The 24177-nt window shown below is 39.6% G+C and overlaps 2 protein-coding genes across 3 annotated transcripts in view; both read right to left on the reverse strand.

The window, feature by feature from the left end:
- Positions 1-21056, reverse strand: part of necab2 (N-terminal EF-hand calcium binding protein 2) — a 103399-nt gene extending 82343 nt beyond the window's left edge. The window contains exons 1-2 of one of the 2 annotated variants that reach the window (XM_033968744.2): positions 20672-21056; positions 15689-15713 (exon numbers count right to left, since the gene is read on the reverse strand). In XM_033968744.2, the coding sequence (XP_033824635.1) occupies positions 15689-15713; positions 20672-20998 (352 nt within the window). In that variant the 5' untranslated portion in view covers positions 20999-21056. The remainder of the gene's footprint in view (positions 1-15688; positions 15714-20671) is intronic. The other variant, XM_033968745.2, reaches the window with a different exon arrangement.
- Positions 21057-22334: 1278 nt separating this feature from the next.
- The window catches only part of hydin (HYDIN axonemal central pair apparatus protein), a 40074-nt gene continuing 38231 nt past the window's right edge, over positions 22335-24177 (reverse strand). The window contains exons 83-88 of the mRNA XM_055222224.1: positions 23948-24111; positions 23627-23777; positions 23305-23535; positions 23013-23237; positions 22657-22938; positions 22335-22541 (exon numbers count right to left, since the gene is read on the reverse strand). Of these exons, the coding sequence (XP_055078199.1) occupies positions 22335-22541; positions 22657-22938; positions 23013-23237; positions 23305-23535; positions 23627-23777; positions 23948-24111 (1260 nt within the window). The remainder of the gene's footprint in view (positions 22542-22656; positions 22939-23012; positions 23238-23304; positions 23536-23626; positions 23778-23947; positions 24112-24177) is intronic.

A 24177-nucleotide genomic window follows, 5' to 3' on the forward strand; every position in this document is an offset into this window, starting at 1 on the left:
ATACTTAGCTACTTATCTTTGTAATGGAATAGCTGGCAGCATATCTTAAAATAAGGTCTCGGTTATGAGCGGACATTGAAATAAAGCGAAATTATTCTTAAAATTAAATAAAAAGGTGTAGGCCTATTGAAGTCACATTTACCTTGCGGAATAAATGACATTTCATTTCTCACAAAGTAGTTCTAAATGTGCTCTCTCCTAGCTCCTCAAATTGGCCCCACTTTGAAATAATTCAGTCACTTAATTTCATGGTGAGACTTTGTGAATGTAAACCACAGAAATCCTCTTTGTGTTAGCTCTCTGTATCACTGCAGGCCTAACCATCGCGGCTAGCCTACTGTGCTAACCTCTGTATTCTGTCCTTTTCACAGCAGAATAAAGAGGAGCAATTAGCAGTCCTAGGTCCAGCCGAGTGGTGCACGTACAGCCCCTTGTGGAGAAGAGACTGCTGACAGCTCTGTCCCTCCAACGCTACAACGGACTCAACTTTCATTATGTCTTCTGCTACTAAAGGAACTCCAGCCTGTTTGGGATCAGACTTCCAGTTGTCATAGCAACAAGATAAGGAAAAACAGCCCTACCCAACGCAAGTCAAGATATCCTCCATGACCAGGGTGTTTCGTCAATAAGGAGCTCTATCGCCTATATATAAGGCATGTGAGTTTAGTTTATTTAGTTGGTTTATTTTAACAGGGACTATCCATAAACACATTAATCTCGTAAAAGAAGAGATGCTTTTACACCAGATTTAACTAAAGCTAGTTACCATCTGCGGACCCCGGGCATGTTAACAAACAATTAAAATACAGCCAAATGCAGAACCACTTACAATCAAACCATGTATTTTGCCAGCCTTTCATTTAAAAACATCACACACCACATTTCCACATTTAAAATTACTCAAATACTATGTCAGAATTTACCAAACAAGCCTCCATTACAAATGACCACATGCAAATACAAAAGAGTTGACAGTGCTGATTCTCTAAAAGGACTTTTCTAACACTATAAGAGAAGTCCCACAGGTCAGAGGGGAGTTTCAGTCTGTCTGGGAGTTTGTTTCTTTAGTGCCTTTGTATGAGAAGGCTGTGTGTTCAAAAGCTCAGCTCAGTCTGGGGAGTCTGCAGTCTTTGTGACTTGTGGACCTGGATGTTCTAGAGGTCTGATTTTTCTTTTCTACAGTGGGTTTGTCGTACTATGATAAAGCCTTGAGTCTGATCTGATGGTGTTCTGGGCACTATCGTTGACATGCAGCTCCTTAAATAAATTAAAAGAAAAAGAAGGCATTATTAAATTATAGTGAAAAGATCCCATGAGTAAGCAAAGTTCCAATGTGCCAAAGCTAGGATGTCACTCACTTTGACAGAAGAGAGGTACTTTGATTAAATTTGGGACTTGAAACTGAACCTTTTTTCCATCTTCATCACTAGTCACATGATGTATTATTTCACTCTTACTTTATAGCACTGATAGCCTGATAGCCTTTGTACTGCCATGTTTCATTTTGTCCAAAGCCTCTTCCTACCTCTGAGCAGCAGAAGTCACTCTCTCAAAGCTGTCTACTCTGTCGTGTTTCCTTATCCGTCACTCCCGAAACCACCCGGACACGCTCATTTGATCATCTCCAATCCATCTCCATCCTTAACCACAAATGATGTGCTTAACACCTGTGTTTAAGCCACTTGTTTAGAGAAGACAGACACTCTCCCCCAGGCCACTACCTGAGACAGAAGCACACTACTCAGGTACTGGAGCACTATTGATTTGTGTCTTAATGCTTTTTGTCTGACATTTGCCAAAAACACGTGTTCTCACTCAAACAGAGGTTAGGGCTTTCAGGATAATCTAGGTTGATCAGTGCTGAGGTGTTTTCAGACATGAGATTGCTGAACTAAACCATTCTAAATGCCACTTCAGACGGTTCCTTGTACAAAGCCCAAGGTAAATGTTTCATTAATTCCTCATCCCGCAAAGGTGATATTCACAAACACCACAATAAAACTTAAGAAATGACCTTCTCTCCCTGAGTTTATGAAAATGCAAAACATTTATGCACTCTGTGATACAAAGAAAATAAGTAATTAAAATTAATTAAAATAAATGTGTTTGATTTCCTTTTCAAACTACCATCATTGGAATTTCAGACAGTGAACACAGGAATACCTTCAAAACACAAAGCAAATGAAATTACGTAAGCAAATGTTGCTGTAGAGACAATAATGTAAATGTGCATTAATATTTCATTTAATGTGCGAGGTGTTCCGTCCCAACAGGTCGTTGTGCAGCAGAAGCGTCTAATAAACACTGTATACATGAGGTGATGTGTCTTAATGAGGAGGCAGTGACAGTTGTGTTGTGTGGATTACCATCACTCTCTCTTATCTATTTTCTGTCTGAGCAGAGAGGAATGATATGTAATCACCATCCATCTGGGGCTAAACATAATAATGCTGTTATTAGGCCAGTGTACAGTGTACGGCCGTGTGTGTGGGGTCTTTTCTAATGATGAGTAATTTCAGATAATAGAGTTATGTCCTAGCCACAATAATACATCCAGGTATCTGTCACACACACAGTGGCAGGCTCTCACTCTCAATCAGCCGATCGGGGAGGTCACATTTGCACATGTTTTCTGGCTCCAGTTACAGACAGGTATGCTACTTTTAGAGCAGTGATTCACTCAGAGGTGTCCCTTTAATGCAGCGTGATGGTATTTAATGGCAGATAATAGAATGAGTGTTGAACGAGGTCATCCCGCTCGTAGTGCTGGACCCTTTTGTTGGTAATGTTGTCACGCAGTACCCTTGTGGTTTGACAGATTAACAGGCATGCCAAGAAGGCTGTCCACTTTGTGCTTACACACTAACATACTGAGTCGGCTTTGAAACTCTGAATGGTATGTCATGGTCAAATGGATGAAAAGAAAACCAAGGCCAGCAGATTTATGAAAGGAGCCACTAAAGACACAAGAGATGCTCTGAGTAAATGTGTAATGCCTCCTCTATGTGCATCAGAATCTAAAAAGGCAATTAATTCATCATTGACTAGTTTCAACGACAGTTGATTATTCAAAGTACCTTATAAGAATGGACATTCATGATAACAGCAAGAAAAATATGTACTTCTTATTAGAAACTAAAAGTACTTTAACTAACACTCAGCTCAGACCTGTCAATGTAGCTGTCATCTGTAGCTGCAGTTACCCTCAAAGGACATCTCACAATAGCACATATAATTAAAAATGGGCAAAGACATCTTTTCAGTGGCACATGGAACTATACAGAATTCCCATTTGAATGTTAAATTCAAAATAATAAAATAATTGTAGCGTTGACTGAATTAGCTCTGCTAAGTTCTTATCAGATATGATAAAATACAGACTTGAGCAGGGACAAAAATTTAATTACATTTCTGTGGGACTGAAGCAGTGCCCATAGCAGTTGAAAACCAATGGGACCGGATCACTGCAGATATGAAAAACAGCCATGTCACTTTTGACCCTGAAAGAAAGCTCAAAGTAACAGTTCTCCACTGCAATTTGGAGACAGTGTAATCTGATGTGAACCTGCCCTGTGGCTCTCATCTGAGCCTTCATCAGTGCCACAGCCACTGCTGAGCATGTGCAGAGAAACTGAGGTAGTGTTAACATCACCTGCTTGTTTCCATGGAGATGTTTTTGCTTTGCCTGGAATGTTTCACAGTGTGGCATTAAACTTCTTTCTTTCTCTATGAAGGTGAATCCATCAGGCCACTAAGTTATTGGTAAGGTTTGTGGATCTGTGCTGATGCATGTTTAAGAAGAAAATCTGCAATTTGACAGTTTACAAGCACTGTATATAATTCTTAAATTATATAGCAAATTATATAATTTTAAAATAAATGTTATGTTACATGAACACAACTCTATTGCACTATACACAACAATACAATCAGTAACTGGGTATAACATATTTGTCCAGTATATACATATAAGCCAGTCCACAGCCAGACAAGCAGCACAACGTGAATAGAGCTGACATTATTAGAGAGACTGGGCTCAAATGCAGACAAAGCAGACGCTACAGAAGAAAAACCAGAGGACATGTTTTTAAAAAGGCCATTGTGTAAAGTGACGCAGAGCTTGGCACATGTCAGTGGGTGAAAATATGCCCCCTGCTCTGTAACCCAGATAAACAATACAGAACAGAGGAGATATATGTATAAAATAATATGGGAATGGTTGTTTCAAATGTTTAGTAGAATATAATATAACTGCCTTAAAAGTTCAGACTATAGGTTGAAACTATATAAAGACCATTAAGCCTCAAAGGAGCTGTTAATAATGTGGTATCTTCAACTTATGAATGTGGATGAAATCTCACTGTGGAGTGCCTGTTCGTGCCTACTTTTGTTCCATTCAATATTTCAGTAAATCAAAGTTGTAGAACCGCAGAGGGAAACAGATGTAGAACAAGATTTCAGCTGCAGGAGAAGATGGCATGTCTGTAACGCACTCATATGTGTCCATCTACAGAACAGCTGTGAGCCAGTCCATACACTCAAACGTACTCCAACAACTCCATCCTTGTGAGTGTGTGTGTGTGTGTGTGTATGAGAGAAGGGCACAGTCTGAGTATAAACTTAACTTTATGCAAACAAGAAATTAACATTTAATACCACATTTAATATTAGAGGTGTTGAAAATATGTGAATTTCAGAAACCAATAACAGAGCTTGAATGTGTAAATGTGTTTGTTGTAATGTTTAGGAAGTGTGTAAGTCAAAGATAATAATAGGAATTGTGTAAAATAATCATATGGACAAAATGACCAACTTCAACAATATGGTGTAGCAAAAAATGCACCTTTTTGTTCAGTGGTTCAATGGAAACAGCATTTGTGCCAGAACTGAAAAATATCTGGCTGGAGATGAAGTATGTCTAAAACTTCAATTCTTCTGAAGAACTGAAAAACTGTGTCACAAGTGTAGTCAGGAGGGAATCGTGCAGTTGGAGGAAGTGCACAGGGGTCTAACTTTGGTGTCATGGCAACAGCAAGCCCCACGGGACGGACTAGAGATGCTGTAACCATGGGCAACAGGTTACACTCAAATGCCAACATCTAGCATAGTGGTCCATATAGAGGTTTGCATTTGGGAGCAAGCGAATCCTCCAGTCCCATATGTCCTGGTTTAATTGAAGTAGCGTAAACATGTTTATAGACAAGAAAGTTTTCAAGCAAAAAAGCAGGACTTTCTGAAAAGCAAAACACACAGTTACAGTTACAAATTTACCAATGCCCCAATAATAGTAGACAAAACTGACTAAAGTCGTAGAACACATCCTTTCATTGAGACTCATCTGTCGGCTCTGGTGTTAATTATGGGGCATGTAAATGTCATGCTTTAAGTGGTCCTGGTGTGTTCAGGCTCTTAACAGCAGACCCCTGCATACACACAGACTCCAAGTGGCAGCTCCCGACCGCTACTCATTAGAACACTCTCTTTCTCTCTATCTCTAGCTCTCTCTTCTCGCTCCCTCTCTCATAAAAGAACAAACAGGCGCTTGTACGTCTTTGTTTCTGCCAATCATCCGCCATGGAAATTCCTGGGTTGTTTGAAGTATAGGCCCTCTCTCCTCCGCCACTGGAGCAGGTACTTCCTCCAGTATCTGTGTCTCACGCTGAGATAATGGATGCTACTTCTCAAAGCACACAGCTCTTTAATTGCTGTTTCTGTCAAAAAACACTCCTGAGACAACATTAAACCACATTTCAAAAAGTTATTGAACTATTTTTACACCAAATTAGTGCCACAAATCAATGTTTTCACATTGTGGAGTGGCATCATGGTAATCACGCATAAGTCTGCAAAGCTATTGTTACAGAAATATTTGGGCTTAGTTGCTTGAAAGTGTAGAGTGGATTTTATAAAACAAAAGGTAGAATGTATAAAATTATGTGGTGCTCCATCAGTGAAGTAATTGTGAAAGAATATTATAATGTAGTGCTATAACCATAAACTCACCAAACTATAATTCAATTTTCTCTTGAATACAACTCAAAGACAGTTTTTCCCACCCACTCCTCCTATTGATCAGTCATAGCCATTTCAGAAGCAGCAGATAACTTTAGCTAGATACAAAGTTTATATGATTCATGAATTGAAATCGTGATCTGACCAAGAAAATTGTGATAATTATTTTTTGGCATATCACCACCCATGTAAAATATATATACCCCTATAAAATATACACAGTATTTTGAGTTTTTCATAGATTTTTGAGCAATTTTAGTATAGAAATGTGCCCTTACAACTACATAGGCCTAATTTAGATAGAGTTTCGTAAGGTTTCATGCACCACTTGATGATATATCACGTACAAAAAACATTTCAGAGAATCAACACAATCAACACTAATCAAATAACTTAAACTGTATTATAACACAACTTTTTCTTTTTTGTTCTGAGCAGTTTCATATTAACCCGCGTAATACTTGACTCTTAAACTCTCCCAAGTTTTTTTCTTTACAGTCTGAAGTTTACTTAGGCTGCCCTTGACTCACATTTTCTTTTGCATAAGCCCTTATTCCACAGAGCACTCTTAGCCCACTACAAACAATCCCTGGTGTGATTTGATTGGGGCTTTGTGATTTCATTTGTTCGGATGCCTTTGTGCGTTTGTGTCTGTTTGAGTAAACGAGTGGTTGGAAAGGTCACATCTGTGGATCGATGATTGCTTCTCGCACCTGCGCTGCTTTAAAGCCCGAATATGACCGCACTAATTACACAGAGACCTCAGCTCCTCATCACTTCAGTACACACTCATCCTCTTGCCCTTTACTTCCAGTTTGGTCTTTTCACATGTTATCGATCAATACTGATGCAGGGTTATTGAAAGAGGTAAGAGGCAATGCTGCTTTGCTGTATAGTGGAACAAATATTAGAAATGTAGGCTACATTAAAATTATTTGATAGAGTTCAGGCTTTGGAGGACGAAACTTGACAATTTTTGGGTTAACTGCATAGACTGTATAGATAAATGAGTATACCTAACCTGCAAGCCGTCGCGTTCCAGATATGAAGTGAGCTTGGACATGCTTCCGGCTCCATCGACTCCAATTCACTTTCTATTGAAAAACTGTCGCCTCTCTCTCTGTAACTGCTGCTGTCAGGCTCATCATTAACCCGCTCAAATGATCCTGGTATTGTTATTTTGTTATTGTGTCCATAAATCAAGATACGAATGTTAATAACAAACAAATCAGGAGCCTTCTTTCCCCAAGGTACGCCTCTGCTCCCTGCTAAACTAGCGGTGCGGGGGAAGGGGTGTTACCTTCAACAGTCTCACTTTGGATTGGCTCTTTGATACTCACAACTGTTACACCACACTCCCTCAGTCCACTTCTTTATACAGTCTATGGTTAAATGGCAGTAAACTTCTGTCTTGTTTATATACATGAAATCAATACTGCAAACCAGTTTTATTTAGTTTTTGAAAAGAAACTGAAAGATTAATGAATATGAGATTTTTTTTTTGTCGTATTGCCAAGCGCTACACATATCTGCTGGAACCAATATTAAAGAGGTTGGAAATGCTGATAAACTAATTGGTTCATATAATATAGTTCACATTTTAACAGTGTACACTCCATGTTACACGCAGGGTATGACATGTCCAGGTGGGATATTTCTCTTAGTGCCTCTACTGGATGTACGAGGAGAACCTTGTTTACAGCGCCTCTCACAACCTTTGTGTGGAGATGAATAGGATTTAGAAGCATCATCACTGACAAAACATTTTACGACAGGATTACTGTGTCGACAAATAAGTCATGGTATGGGAGGATTATCCGGGTATATGAGGATTCGTGAACTAAAAAAGTTGAAATGAGAGAAAAGAAAGATGCCAACTGGCCCTAAGTCCCACCAGCAGCTCAGCTTGGTTTCAGAAAAGCTGCCAAAGTCGACTGGAGCCAAAGCCCCACTACTCTGCACTGAGGCACAGAGTGATAGTGCAGTGTTCAGCCCTCTGCAGAGGAGTGAGGGGGGATATCCAGCACTAAAATATACTTTATGTCTCAAAATCCCACATGTATGAGGCAAACAAAAGTGTGCAACTCTCTTAGCATTAGACAGGTTAACAGCCCCAGCAGCAGTATTGATAACACGCTAGAGCATGTGACACATATGCACAGAAACTACAATTTGTTTCAATGTTCAGATTCAAGCCTAATCGGACTATCATGACCTTATAACTGCAGTCTCAAAAGCCAAAACACATATGTGATATGAATTACATTTTCTTGTTGCAGATTAACATTCAAAACCACAAATTCTAAATGTTTCTTTGGTTAAAAAAAACTTAATCTATATCAGTTTATCAAAGTTGTTTTTGTAGCATAAATACTTTATAGAAGAATATGTTGTAAATGCCAGTGTAAAAAGGGCAATTTGCAGAAGCAGGAGAATCCTCAAAGGCCTTCTTAAACCTCACCCTTTGAAATCCCAAATCCAGACCGAACTAAAATCCTCTATAGACCTCAATCCTATTTAGTCCTTTTCCCCTGTAGACCACCAACCAGAGACCTGCACCTACACCTCAATACAACACAGCGGTTATGCAAGTCAAACACTGGAACGTTCAAATGCTTGACCTCCTAACCCACAAAATAGAATTAGTCCTACCATATTTGTTCACGTATTGTCAACAATAATAATATTTCATTGATTTTGTTACTGAGGAAAAGGGTCCATACTTATTACCTATTTTGATACCAAAATAATTATTAAAAACTGTAGTTTTCAAGACAAAATATGCACAACAACAACTTTATAGAGGTGCAAATGCAAGGAGCAGCAACCTCATGTTTTGAACATCTAACTACTGAGTGTGCCATGCAGTTTTTTATTTAACAAAATAAAGAGCATTCCAAAATAGAATCTTCTGCAGCTCAAAAATGTGTTCTGCTTGAATTACACTGATAAAAGCCTGACCTCAGCCTCATCCTTCCAGTCTGAAACTCCAGAAGTCCTGGTCTTGTCGGTGGTGTCCCTCGATGTACAGCGCTCTGGGGCTTGTTAGCGCTGTTGTCAGTGATTAAAGACTGCAGGTAATTAGATACACACAGCACACAGTTGTGACTAACTGTCAGGCTGCAGAGTCTGACAGCGAGAGAAATACTGGCACTGAACTAGGGCTAATAATGCACCAGATGGAGCTCAAATGTATATCAGAGCATGCAGCACTCGGCAGTGAGGAGGGGACCGCTGCGGAAGATTTAGTTTGAATAAAAACGTCAGACCAGTATGATGTTTTGTGCTAGAGAGTTTGGCAGTGTGTACCAAGATTTAAAGCAGAATGACCAAGTGGTTTGTTTACAGTATACATGATACATGTTCTGGGCCAGTGTAGTGAGATCAATTCCCAGCTCAAAACTGCTGAATTTCTTCCCCCACTCTTCATTCCCTCTGCTCTCTGTCCTCTTTGAAGTAAGAACACATATGCATTCTTCTGGCTTTATTTCCCTTTTAAAACATTTTTGGTCACCTTAGGATTCGTATTTCACATTTCTTTCACTCAACTTTTTTAGGCGTTGGAGCTCCCTCTGCTGTCAGCTGTCAGGAATGAACAATGGGAAATGAAACTAATTAAGTCCTTATTCCCTGTGAAACTTATGCTAAGAGAATCACGAGTTCAGCTGTGAACACAATTTGACCACAGAATGAGTTTGGTGATCGTTTATGGGCTTAAAAGCACCTTAGTTCAATTTGGTGTTTTACCTGTGACACAACTAAACAGGCAAAATGAGAACTGAGCATTTTTGAGTGCTCAGAGAAAACAATTTTGGATTAATGGATTAAATAAAAAATAAAGCAAAAATACAACATGGTTAAAAGCAAAAAAAATAAATTAATTAAAAAAAAAATTTAACTGGGTGCAACACATTCAAATTGGGAACTAAATCTGGACTAGAACAGGACTATACTGGGACAAGAACAGGACCAAACCAAGTCTTAATCACCATTAAACTGGACTCAAACCAGGATCGAACAACGACACATGTGAACGTCCTTCCAACGTCCAATCCAAGCATATTACAAATAATTTTAGCTGTGTGATGAAACCAGATGTATCATATTTTCTCAAAACATCAAATATAGTTAAAAAAAATTAAAAATAAAAATCAGATATGATTCATTCCTCATCACATGTCCCAATATGAAATGGGACATGTGATGAGAAAACAAAGGTTCTGATATTACACATGACAAAACATTAACTAAGGCAGTGTACAAGGCAGTGATGGAAAAACTCAGCCAATGTCAAAGTGTGTGGCAGCTGACCAAAGCATGTGCAGGGCATTCATTGGGCTAGACCCTGCTATTTGTTGTAGGTCAAAAATGTCTTAAGTTCTGACAGAGCCAACAAACAAACCTGACCAAACTCCATCTGTTTTCTGTCACTATGTCAAACATCCTCATAATAATTAGTGACCCTTAAAGCGCCCAGAGGAGTGAGTAGAACAATGCTTCAATATGACAGTGTAAAATGTGGCTTAAGAGGCCGAACAGAAAACACTGTTTGGTGCATATTGTTGGACAGGCTTGTGTGATGGATTATGAAGTCAGTCTGCTGGAAAATGTCCAAATGCATAGGCCTTTAAATAATGCAAATTAATGTATTAAGATTGCCATGCTGCCCACTTAAACATGCAATTTGCCATAAAAGCTAATCCAAGCCACTGATAATGACTGTCTCTTTTTGTCACTATTTGAAAAAGCCACAGAGATAATAGTTCCAATAGTATGACATTCAGCTTTTTGCATTTACTCAATTGCAGGTGCTTCATTGCTGAAAAAATATTTGTTCTTCTTGTGAATGGGGTCACTTCTCCACAGGCCTGACCATAACCTGGCCTGGTGGCATCACCTGCTTGTTTCCATGGAGATAGATAACCCATGTGGAACCTTCCAGGCAAAGCAATAACATCTCCATGAAGACAAGCAGGTGATGGGTCATCCACCGGAAGAAAATTCCATAGTGCACTTTTAATGAGAGCTACACCTTTTTTAACAGAACACACTGTCTGTCAGTGTTTACAGTGGAGCTGTCATTACTATGGTTGTATGTTACAGATGTAAACTGGAAAAGTGATGGTGGCTGCATTAGCTGCATGGTGCTCCACCTGCTTCAGGCGGGAGAGGCCAGGCCTGTATCGTAGGCTCTGAATATAAGGACACAACTAAGCCAATTAAAGCTCAATTACTGCCCTGGAGTCACAGACAAAATGACTGCTTTTATTCTCTCTCTCCACACTGTGCTTCTGTGTCACTCGTCCGTTACACACTGAGTTCCTCCTCTCTGCTGCACCTTCTCCTCTGTTTAACAATTGGCTGCTCTGGCCGTTAGCATCTCGCCGCTCCCTCTCCCACTCATTAAAGCTCTTCCCTGGTCCTCTCCCAAGAGATTCAGATAAAAATAGCTCCTTCTTCTTCTATGCTAGCTGCCTCTCTGTGTTCCTCACATCAAATAGCAGTAACAGCCTTTCTCCATAATAACCATCTCTGCATAGTCTTCACTGATGCCTGCTTGGTGCCGCTTGGCTGAGCTTTATATGGGCTCCTTAAAGTTTTCATTTTGCACAGAGGAAGCGTGTCCCAGGTGGCACCTACACTCAAGCTTCACACTTTAGTTGGCTTAGTTTGTGATTAGAGAAGAACGGCTCTGCTTTACAGACAATTAAAATGCACTTTAAGTTTGCTTGGGCACATACTTGAGAGAAAAGGCCTTGTTGAGGAAATTACTTATTAATGTTCCTCTGCCGTGACAACCATTGGTGACTACACCCTATTTCAGTTCTCCACCCACTCTCAAATCTGCCTCAACCTCATGCCCTCTATTATTTCTACTAGCCGAGACCTTTCTCACAACATTTAAAAAAATAAACTCATTACGCTGCATCCATACAATCTCAACCTGGCCTTTTCATGAACCGTTTTTTTTTTTCCAGTGTTCACATTTATAATCCTATTCATCTGTGAAAGAAAACACTAAAAGTCAAAGAAGCTATTTTGTCAGCCATTTTATTTTCTGCATTTATAACTATTACGTTTAGCTAAAGTCCATTCAGATGACTTATGTTTTCTGTGCTTGTGCCAAACTGGATGACTGAGAACACAACTTTGAGCCAATTCTGCATCTGTGAGAAATGAACTAAAATGACGCAGTGTCTAGACTCTCCAGGTGTCCAACCACAGGCAATACAATTAACACTGACCTAAAAGGTGACTCACCGTGTTTGCCCATATGTGGCGTTGTCATTATTTACAGTTAGGAGTCAATGAAAGGGCTGTTCATACTGTAGTTTACACCGCAGTTGGCAAAAGCGAAGAACAAATAGAGCAGTAGATAGTTGGTAAATGTTAGATAAAGGGTCAGGGTCAGTAATGGAGGAGAGAAGAAATTGTTGGTGTAGCGTAGAGACTATAAATGGGCTTCGGAAATGCCATTTACCATGAAGAGATAATGGAACAGCACAAGCGATTCTTTCTGGGGTCAAACACACTCCTTACCTTTTATTATATCCTTTACTTGTTATAGAAATGGATCAACCGATTAGACATGAAGCGATCCAGTTTCTTCAGTTCCGATTTTGATACTTTGACTTTAAGTATGTGTCAATACCTGATATTAACGGATACGAGCGTAGGGACGGAAAATAGGACTTAGTAATAACAGTTAACGTATAGTATAACATATCCAATACCGTTACGTAACTGTTATTTACCCTTTACACACTACAGAACCGATTTGTATGAATAAAAGTTCAAGCATTACGACACAAAATCAGAATGTAAATAGCTACTACTTCAATTTCAAGAAGCAACCAGGATATCAGCTGAATCGATATCATGGAACTGATGCCTGATTCAGCACATTTTTCAATTTTGACCCCAATATTCGATACCAGTGTAGGTATCGGTGCATCCCTACAACCAATAAAGCATTTACCCCAAAATGAAAATCTCGTGATGCTCTGGTTTAACACGTTTAAACAGCAATTGATGATTTAGAAACATATTTAGTAGCATTTGAATATAATTTAATCTACTAATCTACTGTTTTATCTGTTTTTCTATGTAGTTTTTGCAAAATACTGTGTTTTTTATTTATGGTTTTCCCTTTTTTGGTAAAATAGGGTTGTCAAAAGTATAGAAAATTAGATAATTGATACTAAAACTTGTATCGAAACTAGACACTCATTTGAGCAGGTATCGATACAAAAAAAAGTCACATTTATAGGAACAAGAAGTACAAGACCATATAGACCAGTATACACTCATGTACCACAATGGAAACTACCTGGACAATTGAGGAACTATACTATACTATAAAACATAGTACTATGATTTAAAGTTGAAAATTACATTCTATTGTCTAATTAAAGAGTATTATTTTTACTATCATTGTGATATCAGACGCAGTATTGAGTATGGTGTCTATTCCTCAGTATTGAAATGGAGTTTGACTTTAGTGCCGTTACTGCTAAAAAGATTTGATTTTGGGGAATTATAGTTAAGAATTTGAGAGATAGTCAAATTATGTAGGCTCAAACCACCTGAGTATCTTTTATTTTGGAGCTGCTCTTGAGCGGAAGCAAACATCCATCTGGCAAAGGCAAAGCTTTTAATTCTGCCTTCTCATTAGTTAAATTGTTTTTGTCGACAGCGCAGTGGATGAGATGAGTGGGCAAGAATAAGGGGAGTTATCAAGAGAACTGAAAACTATACAAAGGAGGCGTGTGAGTGCCAACAGCAATAAACACAAAATATTTCTGTCTCTCGTGTTTAAACTAAAATACTAAAATACAGACGGCAGACTGTAGTGTAGAGATACCGAATCAATGCGGTCCTCTCCCAACTAGAGACTGCGAGGTGAGGCACAATATCTGATTCAATTTTGAGAGAACATGGCCTTGGATTTTTGCATCAAGAGGCAAAAGCGAATGCTGTGAAATCACAATTCAAAGTGGTGTAGGTTTGGAGCCAGCAGGTACAGGCTCTATTTCAGTGCAAGTATAGCAGTAATGGAGTAATCAATAAATAAACTTTAAACTTTACATTTAAGGTGCACTATGTCACTTTTCTGCTGGAGGATCTGCCACTTGCTTGTCTCAATGCTTATTGCTTTGCCTGGAATGTTACCCAGTAAAGTTACAAGTCAGATCTGTGGAGAGAAGACCCTGTTCAGGTAAGAATACATGTTTTTCAAGGTTTTTATCAACAAAAGCATCTGTTAGCATTAATGTTTGATAGAGGTAGGCCTGTCACGATAACAAATTTTGAGGCTTAATAAACGATAATATTCAAACTACTTTATGCCACTGACACAAAGCAAGATAATCCCAGTAAACCTTTTTATAAAATACAGTATCATTAAGGACGAATAAATAGCAGTTTAATACAACGCTGCAGAACATGTTGCCAGGCAAAGCTATGACAATCTGCATGGAGACAAGCAGATTGCCATTGCCTTTTTTTTTTTTTTTTTTACTTGCAGCAGCCATGTGTGTTTTGATACAAACTAACCATGTGTTTCTCTAACTGGCCCATACTGCACATCTTTGTACAGCAGTAGTCTCAGATGGGGGGCAAGAGCCAGTTTTTCCTCTTGATTATATTTATACTTTGCCATGAAATATCCAAAAGGTAATTTACAAATGTTGAACTTGGTTATTTCTGTTAGTGACTGTTACGGCCCCTATGTTTTGTGTGTGTGTGTTTGAATCTCTCCACTTTCCTCATATAATCCTGGCTGTGTGAGCCCTCACTGTGGACTGGAGGACCATTTTCTCACCTGGCCACCTGCAGCCACCTCCCCCATTTAAGGAGATTCAAGGCATTTTTTTGTCTCTTTTCTATCACTTATGTGGAAGTTTTGAGACACTCGTATTTAGTTTATGTAAAATGCGTGTCTCGTTTTATGTCACTACTGTGACTGTGTTTCCAAGACACTAGACCATGTCAGTACTGACTGTTTGTTTGTCATGTATTTGTAAAATTAGTTTCTTAGTTAAACTTAACCTTTGTTTCTTTTGTTTAAACCTTGCAAGTTACCTTCTGTTTAAATATTTTAGGTCCCTTTTGTTAGTCATGTTATTTTTGGTTTCTTAGTTTAGGTTATTTTGTTTTACACATTTACATAAGTGTTTTAGTCCACTTTTGTTACTTTGACAACTTTTACAACTCTCTATATTAAATTAAATACAATTTTAATTTTACCATTTTTCCATCTTGGTTTTTGTTACTTTCCTGACCCGAGATGAGCTGGGTCATAACAGTGACTAGAATCAAGAACTCAATGTATTACAACAAAAATATTTTACACACATTTTATCTACATTTTACGCATATTCCTTTTAGCTGTCCCCATCTGTATTAGATATTAATTAGATATTATTGTCCCGTAGAACGCCGTGACGTCATCTGAAACCCAGCAATAGGAAAATCCTGCAATCGTTTTTCTCAAAGTTTCAGCCAGGATAAAAACAGCAGAAATCACAATAATGCTTAATCAACACATAGATAAAATAGAGAACGGAGGAAGGCCCTAAATACTGACAGAGGGGCCCATGTGCCATCTGTCGTATGATACTGCATAGGCTATAGTGCATTATGCATTTGTATGTGTAATAATAAATTAACTTACCATCTTTGTCAGCTCTTCTGAATATCTGTGAAGAGAACCAGAAATAATTAAATTAAAACAGGTAGAGACCAAGGATTCAATTTCATGAAAAACACGGCTGTTCTGATATATCTGTAAGATATAAACAGTTCAGTGTCTACCATAGAATGTAAAAAAAGTTATATGTACAAGTCTATGGACTCGGTGTAATCTTTCAATATGGCAGATTCATGAGTTCAATTCAATGGTGCAGAGTAGCCTAATTGTTGCCACCTGGTGGTCAAAGACAGTACTTTATCCAAATAATTACAATTTTACAATTTAAAATTTGCCTGTATAATTTTACGTACATACACACATACATACATACATACACACATACATGCATATATACATAGATACGTACACATACATACATACATACATACATACATACATACATACATACATACATACATACATACATACATACACAAATACATACATACATACATACATACACACACATACATGCATACATACATAAATACACACACACACACACATACACACACATACATACACACATACATACATACATACATATACATACACACACATACACACATACATAAATACACACACATGCATGCATACATACATACATACATACACACATACACACACACCCATACATACATAAATACACACACATACATACATACATACATACATACATACATACATAGATACATACACATACATACATACATACATACATACATACACACATACACACACATACATACATAAATACACATACATACATACATACATTCATGCATACATACACACACATACATGCATACACACAAACACATACATACATACATGCATACATACATGCATAGATACACACATACATGCATACATACATATATACATACATACACACACATACATGCATACATACATACATACATACACACATACATACATACATACACACATGCATATATACATACACACATATACACACATATACATACATACGCACACACATGCATACATACATAGATACATGCATACACACACATACATGCATACATACATATATACATACACACATACATACATACACACACATGCATACATACATACACACATGCATACATACATACACACGTATACACACATATACATACATACATGCATAAATACACACACACATACATGCATACACACATGCATACATACATACATACATACATGCATACATACATACACACTTATACACACATACATACATACATACATGCATACACACACACATACATACATACATACACACATACATACACACACCTACATGCACGCACACACACATACATACATGCACGCACACATACATACACACACACATACATGCACACACGCACACATACATACATACATACACACACATACATACATACATACATAAATACACACACACATACATGCATACACACATGCATACATACATACATAGATACATACATACATACACACATACATACACGCACGCACACATACATACATACATACACACACATACATACATGCACGCACACATACATACACACACATACACATACATACATACATACATACATACATACATACATACATACATACATACATACATACATACATACATACATACTACTGCGCTGTTTGGGTGGCAACTTATTTGAAAACAGATAGATAAAATTTCACAAAATACAATTTTCACAGGAAAAAAGTTTCATGGGGGAGAAACAGATTATATACAGGTTTTCCTCTTTAATGAATCAGTGCAGTTTCAACAGTGCTGATCAAATAATGCCAAAGTGGCCTGAAACAGGAACCCATGACCTTAGGCAAGGAACTTCACCCACATTGCATGTGTGTGTCAGTGTGAGAGTTGGTAGTGGTTGGAGGAGTAGATGGAGCAGATTATTATTATAGACAGATTAGTTGCACAAGTGAAGATAATATAATTGTAAAATACAAAAGCACTCTGCAAGTGACAGGTGGACAAACTGGTCAACAAAGCATAGTCCATCAACAGGAAACAGACAGTTGTGTGAGTTCCACGTCATAATATTACATATTTGATCTACACCAGATGGGGCATTACACATAAATCCCTAAAGCATCAACAAACCATACCAGAAGTCTAAGCTCCTTTTGAAGATATTACTTCCTTTTGTCTTCATAACAGGAGCAGAGTCAAGTTAACATGCTGTTCCTGTTACAGGGCACCAGCCTCCTTCTCACTGTCCAAACACATGCATGTGCAGAGGCTCTAATAAGGGAGTGACAGCATGTGTCATGGTCAGTCATCCCCGTGACTAACCATCCCAAAGGCCATAGTCCATGTTCTTTGTCTTTTAAAGGCAATAAGGAGATGGGTTTTCTTCACTTATGATGTGCAAATAGCCTTTTCACCTTTTGTACTAATTCTACAAGAGTCAGGAAGAGGAGAATAAGTAAATGAATCTGGGGCCTGTCCAAATCACAATTAAATGGAGATGGTGCCAGGAAGAGCATCTGGCATAAGACTGGTGTCAAACTACAGTCAGAGAGTTTGTGTTTACATTTGGAACACCTTGTAGGTATTTTTTCAACCGAAAAACTGCATTTTATTACTAAACCTCCAAGTGTATATGTCAACACTAAACAGGGCACAGAATTTCAACCAGGAGCCACTTGAAAGCTGCAGGCCTGAACTGAGGATGTGAATTCAGAGCAGGCCAAAGTGAAAATCATTAACAGCTGAGAAGTTTGAAACGGCGTGCTGTGCTACATTGTCCTGCCTCACTACAGCACCCAGGGGCACAATCACACTAAAACACACCCGTCTGAAACAGCAGAGTATCACAGGGAAAGGGACGCACGGCAAAAGACTTGAATGAACAGAGGATATGTGCAGAATGAGAGAGAGAGAGAGAGGAGAGAGTGAGAGAGAGGAGAGAGAGAATGAGAGAGAGAGAGAGAGAGAGAAGAGAGACAGAGAAAGGAGAGAGAGAGGAGAGAGAGAGTGAGAGAGAGTGACAGAAACTGAGAGAGAGGAGAGAGAGTGAGAGAGAGAGGAGAGAGACAGGAGAGAGAGAGAGTAAGAGAGAAAGAAAGAGAGACAGAGAGAGGAGAGAGTGAGCGAGAGGAGAGAGAGAGTGAGAGAGAGGAGAGAGAGTGAGAGAGAGGAGAGAGAGTGAGCGAGAGGAGAGAGAGAGAGTGAGAGAGAGAGACTGGGAGAGAGTGAGAGAGAGGAGAGAGAGTGAGCGAGAGGAGAGAGAGAGAGGGAGAGAGGCAGGAGAGAGACAGGAGAGAGAGAAAGAGAGGAGAAAGAGAGAGATAGAGAGGGGAGAGATAGAAGGGAGAGAGAGGAGAGAGACAGGAGAGAGAGAAAGTAAGAGAGAGAGAAAGAGAGAGGAGAGAGTGAGCGAGAAGAGAGAGAGATAGTGTGAGAGAGAGGAGAGAGAGTGAGCAAGAGGAGAGAGAGAGGGAGAGAGACAGGAGAGAGACAAGAAAGAGACAGGAGAGAGAGAGAGAAAGAAAGAAAGAAAGAAAGAAAGAAAGAAAGAAAGAAAGAAAGAAAGAGGAGAGATAGAGGAGAGAGAGAAAGAGAGGAGAGAGAAGAGAGAGAGACAGAAAGAGGAGAGAGGAGAGAGAGGAGCAAAAGAGGAGCGAGAGGAGAGTGAGAGAGAGACAGAGAGGAGTGAGAGAGGAGAGAGAAGAGTGAGAGGGAGAGGAGAGAGACTGGGGAGAGGAGAGTGAGAGAGACAGAGAGAGGAAAGACTAAGTCTAAGTCTAGAGTCTAATCCCTGATGATTTTAAGTGGATATGCAGATGTCCAATCAAATAGAGGCAGATGAACTATTTCTGAATAGTGTAGTGTCTGCAGGAGTACAGTCATTGCATCATAGTGTAAGTTGAAGAGCTCTGAATATGCTGTCTGCCTCCTCACTTTATCATATTAATATGATAAAAATGAAACATCCTGTATTCAAGCGGTCAAAAGGAGATTCCATCACAATGTGGTAGGGAAGACAGATAGTATCATCTGGGAGGAGCTCAGTAACCCGGGGGGAGCTTGGAATAGTGCCGCTGCTCCTCCAAAACAACTGAGGTGGTTTGCACAGCTCTTGAGGATACCCTCTGAGCATTTTTACATCAAGTGGAAGGGGGGCTAGTGGATGACATAGGGCACCCTGAGGAATCATGTTGGTCTGGGAATGGCTTTGAGGAAGTGTGGCAGCCCCTGCTCACACTGCAGCCCCTGCAACCCTGCCCTGATTATTTTTACGGAGAATATCTAGTGCAAAATATCCCACAACCTGATTAAACACTGACCCACACCAAAATTATTTTAAATGCTCTACTTTTGCGCCTGCTGGTTTGTGAATTTCCAATGGATTTTATAGGATAGTAGGATACAAATGGCCCTCTGGTGTTTTTGCAATGATAATGAGATTTTTGTGCACCCTTTTTACTTATCACTCAAGCAGGATATCTGGGTCATGGTCAGTCTGAGGCAAATGAACTACTTTTCACTTCATCCATGCAGCTTTAGACAGTCTTACACCGTATTTGTCAAAATATATCACCAAGTCAAAATATACAAAAAAAAACAAAAAAAAAAACAGTGTTTCCATTTTTACCAGGCAATTATTATGTATATATTACAAAGTAAGTAAAAATCTTTCCTTATAAAACTGAAATAAAGAAAAAACATACTGTCTCCAAAAGAGCGCACGAGAAGAGTGTGCAGTGCAGTTAGTCGCTTAGTGCAATCAGTACAGTTGCCCATAAAGGCGACTCCTTCCAACCATCTTTACAACAGTTTTTACTGTTCATGGTTCGTAAAGATAAACTACAAATGTGCAGATAGTGTTAAACTGACAGAGGCAACCCTTAAAGATGTTACAGTAGTCTACAGTTGTTCACCGGGTCTGTGCGTAAGTGCGCACTGCCCCGTCCAGGACGCACAGCTCTACTTACATCTAAAATCACCGAAATGCCTCTCCGCGGCTCTGGGGCGAAGAACTGCTCCTGGGCTACGGCCACCTCTTCCTTACTGGCGGCGTACTCCCGGGTGGGGGCGTTCTTGTTGTCGCTCATTTTGGTGACTATCCAGCGGACGAGCCCGTCGATTCCACCGGGCTGAGCGCCGCTGTTTCCGGTCTGCGCTGCCGTTGCGGACTCGCTGTCCTGACCGGCTACGGGTTTAGGCTGGTCGCGGCTTTCCTGAGCACGAAGTTTGGGTTGTTCTTTGTTAAGCAGTTTGTGGACACCGTCCCTACAGTAACGCGCTGCCTGCTCACACATCCTTTTGCCGCGGAGCGCTCATGCTGCGCTCTATGGGGGAGAGAGAGTAGCCCCTGCCTCCTTCTTACATCATCGCACCAACCCCAAAACACACCCACTGGTTTCTTTTCCTCCCAGTCTGAAACACTGTATCAGTGACAGGTGTCCTCTAAAATGTTAAATATCACCTAGAACAACTTCGTCCATTTATCTGACATTATTACGGAGGCAGCCTACTTTTTTTTAGCCTTTTCCCTTATTTCTCTATTTTCTCTATTGCTCTACAGTTTTCTCCCCCTAAGCACGAGCAGAGGCGTTGTGATATACGGTGCCCGGACTAATTAAAAGCACTATAGATAAATTGAGCTGTAGCCTAAAGACAGTGGGCAGTGGGTGCGGCAGTGTGGTGTATTCCCGTTGCCTCCACGGAGTCAGGAGAACATCAAAGGATTTGGGAGCAGGAGAACTGTCAGTCAAAGTGCTCATTAGAGTAGTGTGAGAGGGAGATGGAGATGTAACCTTTTGTAATAAGCCACTCCCGTGACCGTGCCCTTTCCGCCACCATGTGTCCAACAGCACAGTGGGTATGCCCAAGAGCACTCCTGCACTGTGTAAAGTAATAGCATTATTAAACGGCAAAAAACTCAACTATCTCTAACTGTTACACACGAGGGCAGGGTTTCTACAACGAGGGAGTGCTGCCCCCGTGTGGCGGTATGGCTCTATTGAGTATTGATAGGCTCTGGGTAATTATAGTATAATATATAATATAGTATAATTATAGAATTTATTTTATTTTTTTTCAAAATAAAAGCACTTTTTGAGATTAGATTTGACAGCTTAAAGAATACTTGGATATATAAACTCATTTATGTGTATGTGTGTATTTACAGTATGTGTATTTACAGCTTATAATAACTCATGGTTATGGTCAAACCACCTCATCTATGGTGGCAATGTGATTTTAACTTTTCTATAGAGACATATTTGCATCTATGGGTAAAATATGCAGGGGGTGAGTACAAAATGTCAAAATGTCAAATTGTCTTAAATGAGTGGCCAAACCGAAATAATGGGAACTGTGCAATGATTGGAATGTGCAATGAGTGTAATGTGCAATTTTTATTTTGGCCCTTTTGTGACCCCAGCCTTTGGGACAACAAATGGAAATTAACCCTTGGCTATAATCCGATGTGTTTACATTAATATTATATCATGTCTGTTCATTAGCATGCATTGTCCCCATCAAATAAATAAAATAAATAAATCAAACTCATTAAAACAAATTGTGTTGTTTATGCATATTTATAAATAAAGTACATATATTGTGTGACTGTACCAGCATACACATTATCTTCTAAGAAACCGGCCTGCATCCTTCCAGATAGAAGACCCAGAAGCAGGATTTGGCATGGGCATCTGAAGGCTGATTGAAAATGGTCAGTTTGCCAAACCAGGGCCCAGAACCACCTCCTTGAGGAGGTTCAAAGGACACCAGCACATTCTGTGTCTTTTTGGAGTTTATTGTCTCTGCTCCTTTAACTGTAAATGATGGGTTGTTTACCTAAGAGTAGGAATAAAAAAAAAAGACAACAAATAAAATACAATATGCTACTACACAGTATGGATTTTAAATGAATAACTCAAACATACTTTTGTGCAGTTGAAAAGCATCATACCTGATATGAAAATGCAGTGTTTTGCAAAAACACATTTTTGAAGGGGATAGTCAATGTTCGTCCCACACTGATGCTGAATGGCCCTTGAGGTTTGGGTGCCTGGCACACTCCATGCAAAGGGAAGATGTATTCACCTCCAGCAGGAGAGGACAGTGTCAGCTGAGCTCTCACATCACCCAGCTGGTGAGGCTCGAAGCACACCTTTACACTGGCCTCAGAGCCTGCCTGGAACCCCGCCACTGCAGTCACACTCTTGTCAACAAGGAAATCTGGGCAGTCAGTCTAAAGCAAAGAGCATTTTATCAGTTATAACTCTAGGTACATTATGCACAGTTGAGGTGTCAAACTTTCCACACCTTGCAAGAGTATTCAGCCTTGGTGCGAGAAAAGTTGGTAAACTTGACACTGACTGAGTGACTGGTACCGAGAGATGCAGTAAAGTGGACAGTTTTCTCCATTGGTGGAGGCAAAGCTTGAAGGAGTAGGTCATAGTAAAAATATCCTAATTCATTACTGCTCAGACTTAGCACCGCTGTGGTCTTCCCAGCTTGTAAGGGCAGGTACTCAAAGCTCAGTGGATCCTTGAAAAACACAGATGTTCTTAATAAACTTAACAGACACATCACACATCGAAATATAAATACGTACTTTGGAGTGTCCAGGGACAGTGTGCTGGAGTGGCAGACTGATATCAGAGCATTTGCACTCAGTAGTAAGACAGACATTTGTGGGGAGAGGGTTCTCTATGTGCACTGTGGCTGAGACTGGCTGACGGACAGGAGTCACCAGCTCTATCGTGGACTGAACCTGAGAAGATGTGGCCTTGAAAGTGATGAGGTAAAATAGATATTCTCCTGATACCTCATTACGAAATGTCACCTGAATAAAGATATGACAAGTTGTATTACTAATTTGTAAAAGCTATGGTTCTCATACAAGTAAGAAGTATGTAGTTAGTCTGAGGTTGAACCTTAGTGTTGTATTGACCAATCTTGTAGGTGAAAAAGGACAGTTTATAGTCACGTTTGGTCAAGGCTGGAACATCAATGAACTGCAAACCACTGAGGGAGACTGTAGCATCAGGCTTATCAGGCTTAAGAATTTCCAAGAGAACACGGAAACTAAAGTGAAAAGAAAAAAATAACATTCTTTGCCACTTCAGTAAATTCATTTGAAAAACATTTTATGATTTTAAAATAGACTTGTATGGGCTTAAGTACATGTCCACGGTGAGCATCAGTGGATTAAGTCAGACAAAATGTATACCATTTCAACGGGCTCAATCTTTTACCATTGTTGTTTCAGAAGCCAGTTGTGCACTGAGAGTAGCTCCGTGTGATGACTTTTGGCTGGCAGCTCGTGCACAATAATGCCCTCAGCCTTTGGAGCCTCAGCTGTGCCCTGGAGAAAGTAGAGCAGGCCTGTCCCATCCAGGAAGGAGAAAAACACTGAACCCTGTGGAAAGGATTTAGTGTTAGTAGTATGCCGAGATTTCATACTTATAACTAGGATAAAGTAAAT

Source organism: Periophthalmus magnuspinnatus, chromosome 6, assembly GCF_009829125.3.
Source record: "Periophthalmus magnuspinnatus isolate fPerMag1 chromosome 6, fPerMag1.2.pri, whole genome shotgun sequence".
Classification (NCBI taxonomy): Eukaryota; Metazoa; Chordata; class Actinopteri; order Gobiiformes; family Gobiidae; genus Periophthalmus; species Periophthalmus magnuspinnatus.